At 40.2% G+C, this 13,546-nt stretch overlaps 1 protein-coding gene across 1 annotated transcript in view; it reads left to right on the top strand.

Moving 5' to 3' along the window:
• The first annotated feature begins 241 nt into the window (after positions 1 to 241).
• ELL2 (elongation factor for RNA polymerase II 2) overlaps positions 242 to 13,546 on the top strand; it is a 77,188-nt gene continuing 63,883 nt past the window's right edge. The window contains exon 1 of the mRNA XM_054578618.1: positions 242 to 542. Within this exon, the coding sequence (XP_054434593.1) occupies positions 396 to 542 (147 nt within the window). The 5' untranslated portion in view covers positions 242 to 395. The remainder of the gene's footprint in view (positions 543 to 13,546) is intronic.

The following is a 13,546-nucleotide window of genomic DNA, read 5'->3' as shown; positions in this document are numbered from 1 at the left end:
ATAGCGGCCAGCGAGCCTAAACGACAAGACGTGACGTAAGATGTAATTAAGTTAGCGCGTCACCTCGACGTCAGCCTCTCACCTCTCGGACGTCCCGTCCGGAGAGCAAAACTCCAGCGACTTTGGGCTCCGCCCCCCTGAGGGTGGCGACCAATGAGGGAGGTCCTGAGGGGAACGGGGGCCAATGAGACGAGCTAGGGGCGGGGCGAGGGGGCAGGAGGTGGGGCGGGTGGCGGCGGTGGCAGTCCGAGGTCTGGCTGCGCGCAGTATATGACAGTACGTCAGCAGCGGGATGGCCGTAGCTGTGGCGGCGGCTGCAGAAGCGCTAGCAGCCGCGGCCGCAGTGGAGACTAGAGCCGGAGCGGCGTCGGCGGCGGCACCCCGGGGAGTTTAAGATGGCGGCAGGGGGGGCGGCGGGCCTGCGGGAAGAGCAGCGCTATGGACTGTCGTGCGGACGGTTGGGTCAGGACAACATCACTGTGCTGCATGTGAAGCTCACCGAGACGGCGATCCGGGCTCTCGAGACCTACCAAAGCCACAAGGTGAGCTAGCCAACCGGTCGACCCGCCCGGCTTGCGGAGGGGGAGGACGCCCCTTGCCACCCGGCCGCGCCTCCCCCTGACCCCCGCACCTGGCGCGGGGCTGGCGGGACTGTGGCTCGCAGCCGCTGCTGTCAGCGCCCGCGGAGGCAGGGCTAGGCAGGGCCGGGCAGGGTCGGGCAGGGTCGCTGACGACGCCGTCCTGGGCCAGCCAGGTGCTGGGGCGTTGAGAGGCAGGCGGGCGAGCGGCCCCTGGCGGCGGGGCCGAGGCAGCCGCTGCTCTACCTTGGCAGTGCCGCCTCTGCGGGACTTTCCGACGGCGCCCGCGGGTTTCCTGGCTTTTTCTGTCCCATTGAGGAGAGAGGTACCAGGGAGACAAGTGAGATAACTACGCTTCCCACCACTGGGGGGTGGGGTTTACAGCATGCCGGTAATAAACTCCGGAGGACTCGCGGGCACAAGCAGCCTGTGTTTGGGGGGTAACACATAGGGACCATGACCGCAGAGATCGGGACACGGGAGGACCGCGTATACCGATGGTACACAGCTTGTATTCTCAAAGACGTACGGACATAGGCGCTTCGTGTATGGCGGGGCACACCGTGTACTCGCAGAGATCGGGATACAGGCACTCCGCGTATGGGGGTGGGTTTTCACGCCATGTACTAGCAAAGGCCGGGACACAGGCGCTCCGCAAACGAGTGAGGAGGGGGACACACTCATCCACCGTACTCCTAGAGACTCGGGGACACAGGCGCTTCGCCTTCTCAGAGACGCACCAACACCGCGATCGAGGGAGCTAGCTATGCACGCCCAGCCCTCTTCTAGGAGCAAGGCATTGGTTTCTGAGGACAGAGATTCGGGGAGGCTTCTCGTACCCGAAGTAAGCCTCGAGTCCCAGGGAGACTCACGGACATAGAGACATTGAACGAGAGGGTGAGGTCGGGGAGGGGATATACTGCATCCCGTGTGTTACTCCGTACCGGGTTCCGGAGAGAGACCCATGGGCAACAACTCAAGTACAGCAAATGCTCATATGGACGCACATATGCCGCAATTGGAGTACAAATCCAAGAACGCATTGTCACATGGGGGAAAAAAAGTGAGGGACAAGGAGAGCCACAGAAAAAAGACACCGCAATCAGGGTTCCTGCATGGGGAAGCCGTTTATGGGCATGCAGTACTGTGTGTGAATGAGGGAGACCGGAGTGGACACGTTACACAAGGGGAGGTATATACCGTATGAGGACGGGTAACATTTACTCGAAGAGGAGAGACGGAGGGAGATATAACCCAGGAGGGAGGTATAATCCACAGAGTATCCTGACAAATAGCCCAGTCTAGACCAAGGAAACATGCTCTGATGACCTGATCTCAGAAAACTGGCACAGAGGGAGACTCAGATGGGGACTCAGTTATTCAGATAAAAGTGGAGATTTAACATCTGTTGAGCTCCCACTAGTGCCAGGCACTTTAAATGCATAGAAGGAAGACTGAGTTGGAGGCAGAGCCACAGGAGAGGTGTGAACCCTGGTTCACTGGGAGCTCATGAACCTGGGCCAAGAAAGGCTCACCTTCAGAGAGGCCCGCTACATAAACATGCACACAGGGGGAGGCATTCAGTTGTGCACAGCTTGGGAAATACATGAACTCACATGACAGTGTACGTGTAAACATCAGGAGAGAGAGAAATTAGCATATTGGGAGGGCACTCACAGAATTGAGTGGACACATGGATGTACACTTCAGGGCACATATGTTACCCACCAGAGAGGCATATAAATGAGAAACATTCAGATCTGGGAAGGGAGGGAGCAGTGCATGCAGAGGGAGGGAGATACCTACACATCATGAAATCCCAGGGGAAAATGTCTCATGTATGACTGGAAGGTCAGTGTACACCAGCAATAGGAATGCAATGAGATACAAGAAACACAATACTGCATGTGTACTCCCAGACAGGTGCACCTGCAGGAAAGAGACCAGCACCAGCATGGAGTGGGGAGGCCCATCTGGGGGAAGCCAGATAAGCAGGCTGAGGGACAGAGGCAGACACTAGAGAGAAACTCAGCCCTGCAAGATGGAGAGATAAGTTGCCTGTTCCAAGGAGAGTAAGTGGGAAGGAATGACAGTGGGAGGAAGGTAGGTCAGGGGATGTGAAGAGAAAAACCGGCTGGAAAGGAAGAAGCCAGAAGGAAAAAAACAACCTCTAGTCAGAAACAGACCTAGAGAGCAAAGAAAGACTGACACACAGAGTAGAGAGGCATCTTTGGGGACAGCAGATCAACCTTGGAAAAACAACAGGCAAATTGTACAGTTGATTATAGTGAAATTGACAGATGCTGTACACTTGGCAGGTATGAGGTGCATGAGGAGGCCCACAGGAGGAAGGGATTATACCCAGGGAGAGGGAGGTGACGGAGAGGCCCCTGGTGCTCAGTGATCTGTATAACCACTGGGGCCCACGAAAGGGGTGAGAATGTTAACTTCAGATGGCTGAAAAGTAGGAAGAAACTGGAGAAAAAGAAATGAGGGATCCTTCAGGTGACTGTATACCCTTTTGGTGCTATTGTAGGGTCCTCTGGCATGTTCAGAAAATCCTCCCACAAATATGTCCTCAGTGCCCCTCCTGGCTCGGGCCAGACCAGGGCTCCCCCACTGGCATAGTTAACAGTTGCCACCAGTAGCCATCAGGCTGAGCTTTTATCGTCCAATGGAAAGATATTTATTTTGATATTTTACACTTTCCACCCTTATCAGGAGTAGGGCTCCTGACTTTAAATTGTAGCTGCTGTTTGGAAGTATGTCGGCACGTGTTAGGTAATTGGGAAGAAGTTTCTGGTGGTCAAGCCTTTTCTCACATAAAACTGCCCCCACCATTCCTGTGCTCAGGTAGGAAGGTCAATAATGCTTGACAGGTGGTCTCCAAGTGGCTTGGGCCTGTGCGAGATTATGACTATTACTCCTCCTCTTCTAATGACTTTCTAAGGGCCAGAAATTTCAATAGGTTAATTTCCTAAATTAAGCATCAGAGAGTTATCCCAAATAATTTTTATCCAAATTATTTTGTCCATTGGATTTTGTCTTCTAAATTAATCCACTTGACCTAAGACTTCATGGAGGCAAATTTTGGAATTTTAGGAAACTATGATTTAGGCAAAATACATAAGCTCTTTAGACATAATTGAGCAAGTTTATGAAATTCTTAGCGTTCATGAAAACAATCTTTAATTGGAAATAAACAAGACAAACCTAATTGACCTTCATTATTCAAGTTTTCTATTTTTAGACAAGAAATGAAGAATGCTAACTTGGGAACCTTTTTAAACAGGGACTGGGGTTGGGGAGAGAGACATTGTGAGTTCAGGAATGGTATAGTTTGAGTAAAATATCTCCTAAAGGTTGTCTTTCCACTCAGTTTGAATACAGAAATAGTTTCAAATTGATTTTATATAAAAAAATGTTAACTGTAACATTATTTTCATAGTTTGCAGAATAAGTTTAGGTTTAATATATTGATATCTAGGATATATTGGAAAGCTGCTTTTTTCCTACAGGTAGATCATATTGGATGAGGGATCAAGTTGCTAAATAAATAAAATCACAAGTTACAACTTTATAGTCATCCTTAATTAATGTCTGTGATGGTGTGATCTATATAAGCTCTACATATTTTAAATGAGCATATATTACTATAATTACATAATTCTCCCAAAAGTATCCTAAAATTCTATTTAAAATTAAAGTCTGAAATTCTAAAGTATATCTTAGCTAAATTTTTCAGTAACATTTTATATTGACATTTGAGTAACTTACTGGAAGTAACAAAAATCCTATCAAAGTATTTTGAGAACTGTCATTGCTGCACCTGTCAATTTATTTATTTAAAAAATGTTTGCCCAAAGCTTCTAATGTGGCGGCTCAAATAATATTATCATATTTATCCAACTATTACATAAAAAATCTTGCATAGATGCATTTGAGGGCAAGGGCTTGGCCATTCATACTCCATCTGAAGATCAGAAAGCGATACCTTGAAGGGTTCTGTCAACACATTTTCTTGTCAACTCTAATTATTGCTTTACTTTTCCTGCGTTGATTAGTGTCTTCTAGGAAAATAATAGTGTTTTTCAACATTTGTACAAATATCCTTACATTTAATTTTGCATGAGGACTCAATCTCTCTCAGTATTGCCAGATACTATTATTTCCAGTCAAAGCATAAACTCTTATTTAAACCGCTAAAGTAATATCCTTCATGGTAGCTCCCTTTAATGTGTTGATCTTTTAAAATCACTGATCTCACAGGTCAGTGGGTGGGTGATTTCTTCTCCTTAGCTTTTCATTCTACCAGGGGAACTTTTCAGCATTTGATTAATTGTGTTTTAAAGCAGAGAACCTTACTTTTTTCTTATCTCTTCCTTTTTTTTTTTTTTGCTTGCCCTCAATTTTGTGTGTGTATGTGCTCCATAATCTACCTTATAAGTACTACAGAAGATCCTGTTCTCCTAAAGGCACCACTCTAGCATCCAGACTTCCAGCACAAAGCTGCCACTGTCAGCTTACATGTTATTGAGTAAACAGTGAGGTTTGCAATAGCACATTCCTTTTGTTGCACTTTTTAAATGCAACCAGGTTTAATTTAAATAAGTTTATCTTGCTGACTTTTAATTTAGACCTATCTTCAGGCTGAGCTTGATCTTAAAATGCTTTTTGTAAGGTCAAGTCTGTGCCCCATGTTGCAGTATGATTGAAAAGTTTATTCAAATGATCAGGTGCTCAGTGCGAAGGAGGGTGCTCCTCCCAGTGAAAGGCAGTAGCCAGATTGCCTACAAAGATAGACAGGGAATTTTGGCACTAGAATTGGAAGGAGAAAGAAAGAACATATGTGAAGGATTGGAACATGTTCAAGAAAAGAATTTAAAAGGAAAGGGGCGTAGAATTCTTGAAATGATTTACAGAAAAGCTTACCAGAGGACAATGACCATATCCAAGCCTTTCCAGTTGCTCCTTTCGCATCATGGAAGCCGTGCTCACCACACTTATTGTGGATGTTTGTGGATTATTGTGGATGTTTGTGATCAAGCCAGCAGAAGGAGATGAAAATGAATGAGAATTTCAACTAAACCAGTGCTGGGTTGTTTTAACGATTCACCAAGGGTGGCTCAGGCCTGACAACCAGAGTTCATCACACTTGTTTGCCAGGTAGCGCCAAACGTATTTGGAATATTGGAGAAGATGTCCCTAAAATGTGATAATTTGGGCATTTCTGCATTTAAGATGAGCTAAGTTTATGATAAAGAAAACATGTATGTAATCCTACATTTGACTTTCCTGCATACCTCTATTTCCATATGACATTTCCCATGACTTTAGAAATCTAGAAAAGCGGGTCTGGAACAGAATACAATAACTTAATGGCCATGTCTCTGCAGCTAAACTGAAGCTGAAAAACATGGCATAACTCAGGTCAGATTTACCAGGAAGAATTGCTCTCCCTTTGTGTTCTTTCCCTTCCTCCCAGTTTATGTACCTGTCTGTAATGTCTGCTGTGGGATTATGGCTCTTCAGAGCCAATGTTAAATCTTAAGGAAGAACTGGTTTAAGTTTCACCATTAATACTTTGCCAGCAAAAGCCAAACTTAGCATTTCCATGGCTAGTAGTGTAATAATAGGATATAGGGAGAGAGAATCTCATTAATTAGGCCATATGCTCCTTAAAGATTCATGAATCAAATTAGCATCTTGAATTGGACTCTACAGTCTGAGCTTTTGGCTACTAGTTTCACAGAGCTAGGTTGTTAGACAGATACAGTAAGTTTCTTTCCTTATTGCAGATCTGTTATGTTATTGGTCTAAAAAACATGCTGGGGTCTTAAATGATTTTAGCAAGATTTTCACAGGCAGAGACTAGATGGGTGACCACATTTCCAACAGATGGAATGTCACAGGCAAGGAAAGAACAGCAGTAGAAAAGCTAGAGAAGGCTCTGAGAATTGTAAGGGAGACCCTGTTCCACTTATTTGCAGTGCAGGAGAAAAAAATGTAGTTGGATTTAGAGAGGGAAGACAAATTGGGGCAGATTGGATTTTATTTCATCAACACAGAGGAGACACTGAGTAGAAGCTTAAGGTGATTTGAGCTATGCTTTCAGATTATTTGGCCTTGTTATATATGATGAATATAAGATAAATCTACAAGATCATAGATAAGTTATGAAGTATGTGGTTTAGGCCAAAGATGATTTTGATCTAAAGTAGATGCTTATGGGAGGCATTAGGTATGAATAGAACCTATTTAATTTAACAACAGATTTTAAAGGAATAGGATTAAATTAAGATTTCTAGCCATTAGCATTAGGAGGGGGCACCCTTAGTAGAAAAAGGGAAATCAGAAGCAATTGAGAGAGCAGGGTGGATGAGGGAGATAAAAGATATGTACCACTTTAATCAATATTTACTCTGTCTTTTTGTTTGGTGACTAAGAGACTTGGGTTTGATTAGATATTTTATATTCGAGAAGTATATCTGGGGGTTTGAGACTAGATTAGAACAATACTATATTGTTTACATGTCTCATATAAACTTATGTTTGGAAGGAAATTTGGGGCATTGGTGATATTTGGGGGGAAGTTGGAATTATTAGATGGAAGAAATTTTGGTTTTTAGCAGGGATTTTAAAATTTTGTTTGTATTTTTATGGGCTTCCTTTATTCAATAATCTTCTTTATAAATTGCACTTAAGACTATCATAGAACACAAATAATATAAAGAGCAAATTTGATTTTAATATGAAGATGAGATCTCTGGTTTCTGCCCAAGATGATTATTGAAACGTTAAGTAATTCTCTATAATGTACCTGTATGTACATTTCAGGCATCACTCTGAAGGCTTTGAAAGGCTCTTTTCACTTCTACATTACCTCCATATCTGTTTTACTGTTTTGATTCTCTTCTTTCTTTTTTGTTCAACAGTTTCATTTTGCAAAACAAAACAAAAGATCATCATGAGTACCTAATGTTTTTGTCCTAGTTATACATTGTCATTGACTAGTTATTGATGCTTGGTTGATGGTCCATGAGATAACCTTGGCTAAAAGACTTTTTCTCTGAATAGTGAGCTTGTTCAAGGGTGGAGCCAGGCTTGAACTTTACAATAAGATTTACTGAGATACTTTAGGATCTAACTATGCTTACCTAAAAACTTCAGTGTTAGCATATTTTAAAATAACATTTACTAGTATTATTGTTTTTGATTTCAGTTCTTGAAAACCCTAATGCCTCAGAAAACCACAAAACATATTCATGTAATGAAAATAGAGTTGAGTATCCTAAGATGTTTTTTCCTTAGTAAAAGATTAAGAGATAGGAGTCAGAATTGTAACTATGAAATATTCATTTATTCATTTAGGAAACACTTATTAATGTTTTGACATGAACCAGGCGTAGATCTTGGCACTGGAGATGTAAAGATCAGTAAGTTATGGACAGTGCCTGCCATCAACAAAGTGCAGACATATGAAAAAAAAAAAGTGCAATGAAGTCTTTATTCAAGGGGACATCTAAAAAGAGAATGATTATGTTTGAGGATGTGCCTGAGAAGCAGTGTCTGCTTCTTCACTTCCCATCCTCTCAGCCCACTCCATTTAGGTTGTCTCCACCATGCTCCTGAGATTACAACTGACTATGTCCCTTGTTACCAAGTCCAGATGTCATCTTTCTGTACCTGTGTGTCTGACCTCAGCAGTATTTCATCCTGTTGACCACTCCCTCCTATTAGAAAACTATCTTGATTTCCCCCCTGCCTCCCTGCCCATTCTTTCTCCGTCTCTTCTGCTCACTAGCCTCTGCTTGAGTAGACTCTGAATGCTAGAGGCCTTAGCTCCTTTCTCTTTTTCTCTTCACTCTTTAGGTGAGCTCATCCAGTCATATGGACTTAAATGACATCTATATGTTAATGATTTCCAAATATCATCTCCACTCTGACCTTCCCTCCAACTCTAAGCACTTAACTTTCAACATCTCATCTCGTTATCAAAGATTAATAGGTATTTCAAACTTAACAGATCCAAATACGATTCTTTTTCTTTTTAATTGATTTGGGGGATGGGGGAGAGAGTGAGAAAAAGAAAGAAAAATTGATCTGTTGTTCTACACATTTATACATTAATGGGTTGATTCTCGTGTGTGCTCTGACCAGGCATCAAACCCACAGCCGTGGCTTATGGGGGCAACACTCTAACCAGCTGAACTATCAGGCCAGGGCCCAAATAATTCTTGATTTCACTCTTCAATCTTACATTTTCTTATTTCCCATTTTGGTAGGTGGGATTAACTAGTAATCCTTGATTTGTCTCCTGGTTTTCTGGCTTCTTGGATCCGTCCTTAAGTCCTGTCAGTCTCAGCCCTCTAACATCTGACCGCATCGGCTGTCAGCACGCCAGTCCCAGCCATCATCAGCTCTTCTGAGGACTGCTGCCATTGACTGCCAGCTAGCCTCTCAGCTTCCATTCTTCCCCCATCATTTATTCTCCACACAGCCACCAGAGTAATCTTTTTAAAACATTAATATGATCATGTAGTTTCCTGATTTCGAGCTTTCTAATAGCTCCCTTGTCAAAGTGTTTTTGATGCTTCATTTTCGCCATTTTTAGTTACTTAAAAATAATCTTCGTCTTTCAATCCAAGTTTATTTTACTGCTCTCCTTACACTTCTGCTCTAGAGATTACGATCCCAGGGAATAAGTCTTCATTTACATTTACAGTCAGATTTGACATGTGGGCTTGTTATACAATTATACAGCTCACATTAAGCTCTCTCTTGGAAAAAAGAAATGATAGGATATTACGCTTCAAGTAATGTTGGTTTAAAGATTGGTTCACAGTAACTAATGTTTTAGCTGGTTGTTCATTTTAGATTTTTGCCTTCTATACATTCCTTTAAGAGCTATTTGAAATAGGCAGATTTAAGACAACAATGTTTTTTAAAATTTGGCCTGCATCACTGCAGTTCTCCAGAAGCCATCTCTTGAAATGAGGATTGTGTTAAATAGATTAGGTTTTTGACCTCTTCTCACTACTGTTTTGATAATCCCTTTTATATTTCACTCTTTTCTATGCTATAATGGTCAGAAAGAAATTACTCTTTATTCCATATGCTATTTAACCTTCTTCTAAATCTGCAGAGAAGGAGCTTCTCCTATGAGTAAAGTTGGATTGGCTCACAAAACAAAATACTAGATTTTATGAAGCTTAATGACTCCACTTTTTTTGGCATCCAATAAAAGATTGGGGGCAAAGAAGGAGACACCCTTTATTAAGGCAGCTTTGGATTATCTCTAAATTTTATATTCATGCTGTCATTCTAAACATTACCAGTTTATGACAAGAGCTGAATATATTTGATTTTTTCAGGATCAACAGTCTGATTTCCTGTGCTATTTCCTGCTTTAGCTCCAGTTTTCTGTCTTTCTCGTCTCTCTCTGCCTAGATTATATTTTTTTTATTACAGTGGTTAAAATATAATAATTAAACAGCCTTTTGTTTCTCTATCAGGAGATGTTTTAAAGAACCGAATAAAATGGTTTTTTAAATTGAAAAATCACAACCACAATTATTAAAATGGTATAGTCCCTCTTTAGGAAAGAAATATGGTCTATCTTATACAAATCGTATCCCAGGGAAATAAATACTTTTTACTATTTACTTGCACAGGTGAAAACAAATTCAAGTGTCTGATATTTTCCTTGAGCTTAAAGTGCAATAAAAACCAAAATAAGTGATTTCCCTCAAAACTCGTAATTCTTAATCAGTTATTAATCTCTTGCTTTCAGATGTTTCACATTTTATATAACTAACTATTTTAAGGAGGGACAGGAGAGGCTCGCTATGTAAAGTGTGGGTAAGAACACATTTCTTAAAGGGAGACAGGCCAGGGTTTGATTCCCAGGTAACTTATTAACTATATAACTTTAGGTAATCCATAGGATTTACCTGAGAAGTGGAAATAATAGTATCTCCCTCATAAGGGTGTTCTGAGAATACCCAGAGGTGATAGTATAAATGATAGTACCTGACGCATTTTAAGCTCTCAATAAATAATGACTAGGTAGCTATAATGTTTCTTAAAATAATCCCACTTATAATGTTTCTTAAAATAATCCCAGTCACCATTATAGAGAGTTCTCTGGGTTGGGCAAATGTTCCAAAATTTTATTTGACTTTGGAATTTTTTTTAGCACTGTATCATAATTTATAACACAGCTTCGGTATTCAGATAAATATCAAGTGTTTAATAAATGCTTGTTGGTTGATATTATATCATTCAGGAATTCCTAAATTAAGTAATTCAAGAATAATTCAGAGTTAATTTTGAGTTAAATCAAAGGTCCATGATGGGTTCAGAAGGGAAGTGGAAGGTGTTTCAAGTACAACTCTGACCTTAGGGAATAAAGTTAGAAAGATTTCTATAATGTATTTCTTAGAGAAAACTCTCTTTTAGGCCAAGAATGCTATTATGTTTGTATATTCACAAAAACATGGTGGCTGATAGAGTGAAAGTAATCATAGATTAAATTTGTCTACATGTGTAAGTAATAGTAAACAATCAAGAGATGGTTTTAACAACTCTTGTAGGATAACTTTCTTCAAGTCCAAAGAAACATGAGCTTTGTTCCTTCTCTTTTACCCTAAAAGAATTATGTCAGAAATTAAGATTACTTAGTAAATTATATACTACTTGTATAGTCCTGATATACTGCAAAGAACAGTCCCTGAAAATAAGTGGACATAGAACAGTTTTTGTTGCAGTAGAATTGGCTTGTAATGGCAGATGTCAAGAGTGTAATCAAACTTTTGAGCATGTTAGTATTACCTACACTCTTAGTCTATGCTTAAGAATGCCCTACATTTTCTAAGAGATATAGAGGGTTAATTCAAGGAGCTCTAAGAACAGTGAAATGACTGAGACCTTAACAGAGACTTTTGACTGCAAAATATCACCTTTATCAGGTTGTTGAAGCATTTGGCAAAAGGAGTTTCCTTAGCCAGTTTCAGACTGCATTGTTTCCTGGGTGGATGAAGATACCAGATCACAAGCTTACATACATTATAGCTCAACTACTATTCATTTAAATGCTAGAGTTACTTGACTTTTAAAAGAGCTACTTGGTGTAAATATTTAATTAAAGCTGAAAATCAAAAGTTAAAACCCTATTGATATTCATTTGTAATGGGAATGTACTTAGTGAACGAAACATTATTTTAAAACATGTATCATATTTGGCCACTGTTATTACATAATCTTTTAAAGCTGTGTTTAAAAAATATTCACTGAGCTCAGGTCATGTGTGTGCCTTTGAATTTAGGCTTAAAAATATTTAGATTAAAAAAACTAACATGCTTGGATCATTTGCTTATAATAGTATTGACTTTTAGAACATATTCCTGGTAGCTATCCCATTAACACAGTGGTCAGATGCATAATAAGGGGTATAGAGTTCTAGCTGCCTTTTGCATTTTTAAAAAATATTCAAGAACTATAGCCTAGTAACATCTTATCTAAAATTGGGAATGAAATCAGTAAAGCATTTAAGGTTCTCTTGTGCATTTTTCTCTTCTAGGTTGTCAGATATTTCACAGGAGTTTCTAAGTAACTGTGATCTTAGTTTGTCCTATTGGGTTAGCACCCACAACTATTCCACAGATGAGGATTTTATTATTTTTTAAATTAAAAATGCTAGCACAATATGTATGTTCCTTTATTATATATAGTCCTTATAGCAAAAAAGAAAAAGTAAAGCCCTGTTATTTGTTAATCAGAAACTGAACTTTGAAAACTATAATGATTTTATAAAATTCATTTTCTTTGGACACAGCATGCCACAAGAACTGAGTGAGCACTTTAAGGGCTTTTAAATGTTCAGTGCTACAAGGTAACCTGCTTTAGAGGCAAGAAAAAGAAAGGGTTCTATTTGAGACTGAGATGGCTAGATTTGAGGTCCAGCTCTACTAATCACTAACTTGATGATCCTGAGCAATACACTTTACTTACCGGAGACTCATCTCATCCTCTAAAATGGGCAATAATGATGCCTTCTTAACCACCCAGGGCTGGTTTGAGGGGGCTCCCTTGAGATAATGAGTATAAAAATGCTCTATACATTACAAAACTATGTAAAGTGATAGAATGATAAGCATATCAGGAGGATAGGTTTTAAATTCAGGTGATGAGGCAAAAAGCTGGATAAAGTCAAAATTATTCTCAAAGGTTTCTAAATTGATGTAAAGCATAGTTATACTGTTTTGTCTATACAACCTCAAATAGTAACCTGTAAGGTATATAATGTGTAGAGTATGGACTGCACATATAAAGAGAACATGGACGAATACTTTTATAATACTTTTTTTTTTGACTGAGCATAATGTAGATAAATACTTGTAAGTTAAATATGTATTAGAATCTTCTATATCATAACAGCTAGGAGTAAGACAGCCTAGGAAAAATATAACCCCAATGTAGTAGAATCGTAGACACAGCCATCTGGAAAAACAACAGCTAAGTAGGCATAGGTCAGAATTAGCAAAAGGGTGGCAGCAGTGTTTCATTTGGCCCTGGAAAAGATTTAACTTCAAAAATTTGAACTGCTTCTAGGTTGGACATTCATTGTCTAGGTGTTCGCCACTCCTTATTGCTTTATACCCATCTCTCACATTTACCTGCCTTATGTCATTAAACACATTGAATTTTTCATTCCTGATACACCTAAAGGAAGGCCTACCTGAGGAAATGAATTTTAAACTTGAATGTTGAGTGATTATCATGGATTGGCAACATGTGTTTGGGAAGGTATGCCACTTTGAAGGAACAGGAATGAGGTAAGAATAGAGAAGAAAATGTTTATAAAACAAACAGGTTAACATGGCTGAGCCACAGTTTGGAGGAAGTGGAAGATTAAGTTAGTCATGTACATGGCTGGTCTGTTTTCTCTGTGGAGGAGTTTGCTTTGC

The sequence above is a fragment of the Pteronotus mesoamericanus genome, unplaced genomic scaffold (assembly GCF_021234165.1).
Source record: "Pteronotus mesoamericanus isolate MK-2021 breed Mesoamerican mustached bat unplaced genomic scaffold, CSHL_Meso_final contig_50, whole genome shotgun sequence".
Taxonomy (NCBI): Eukaryota; Metazoa; Chordata; class Mammalia; order Chiroptera; family Mormoopidae; genus Pteronotus; species Pteronotus mesoamericanus.
The sequence above is the reverse complement of the archived record's forward strand: the minus strand, read 5'-3'. Positions and strand labels throughout refer to the sequence as shown.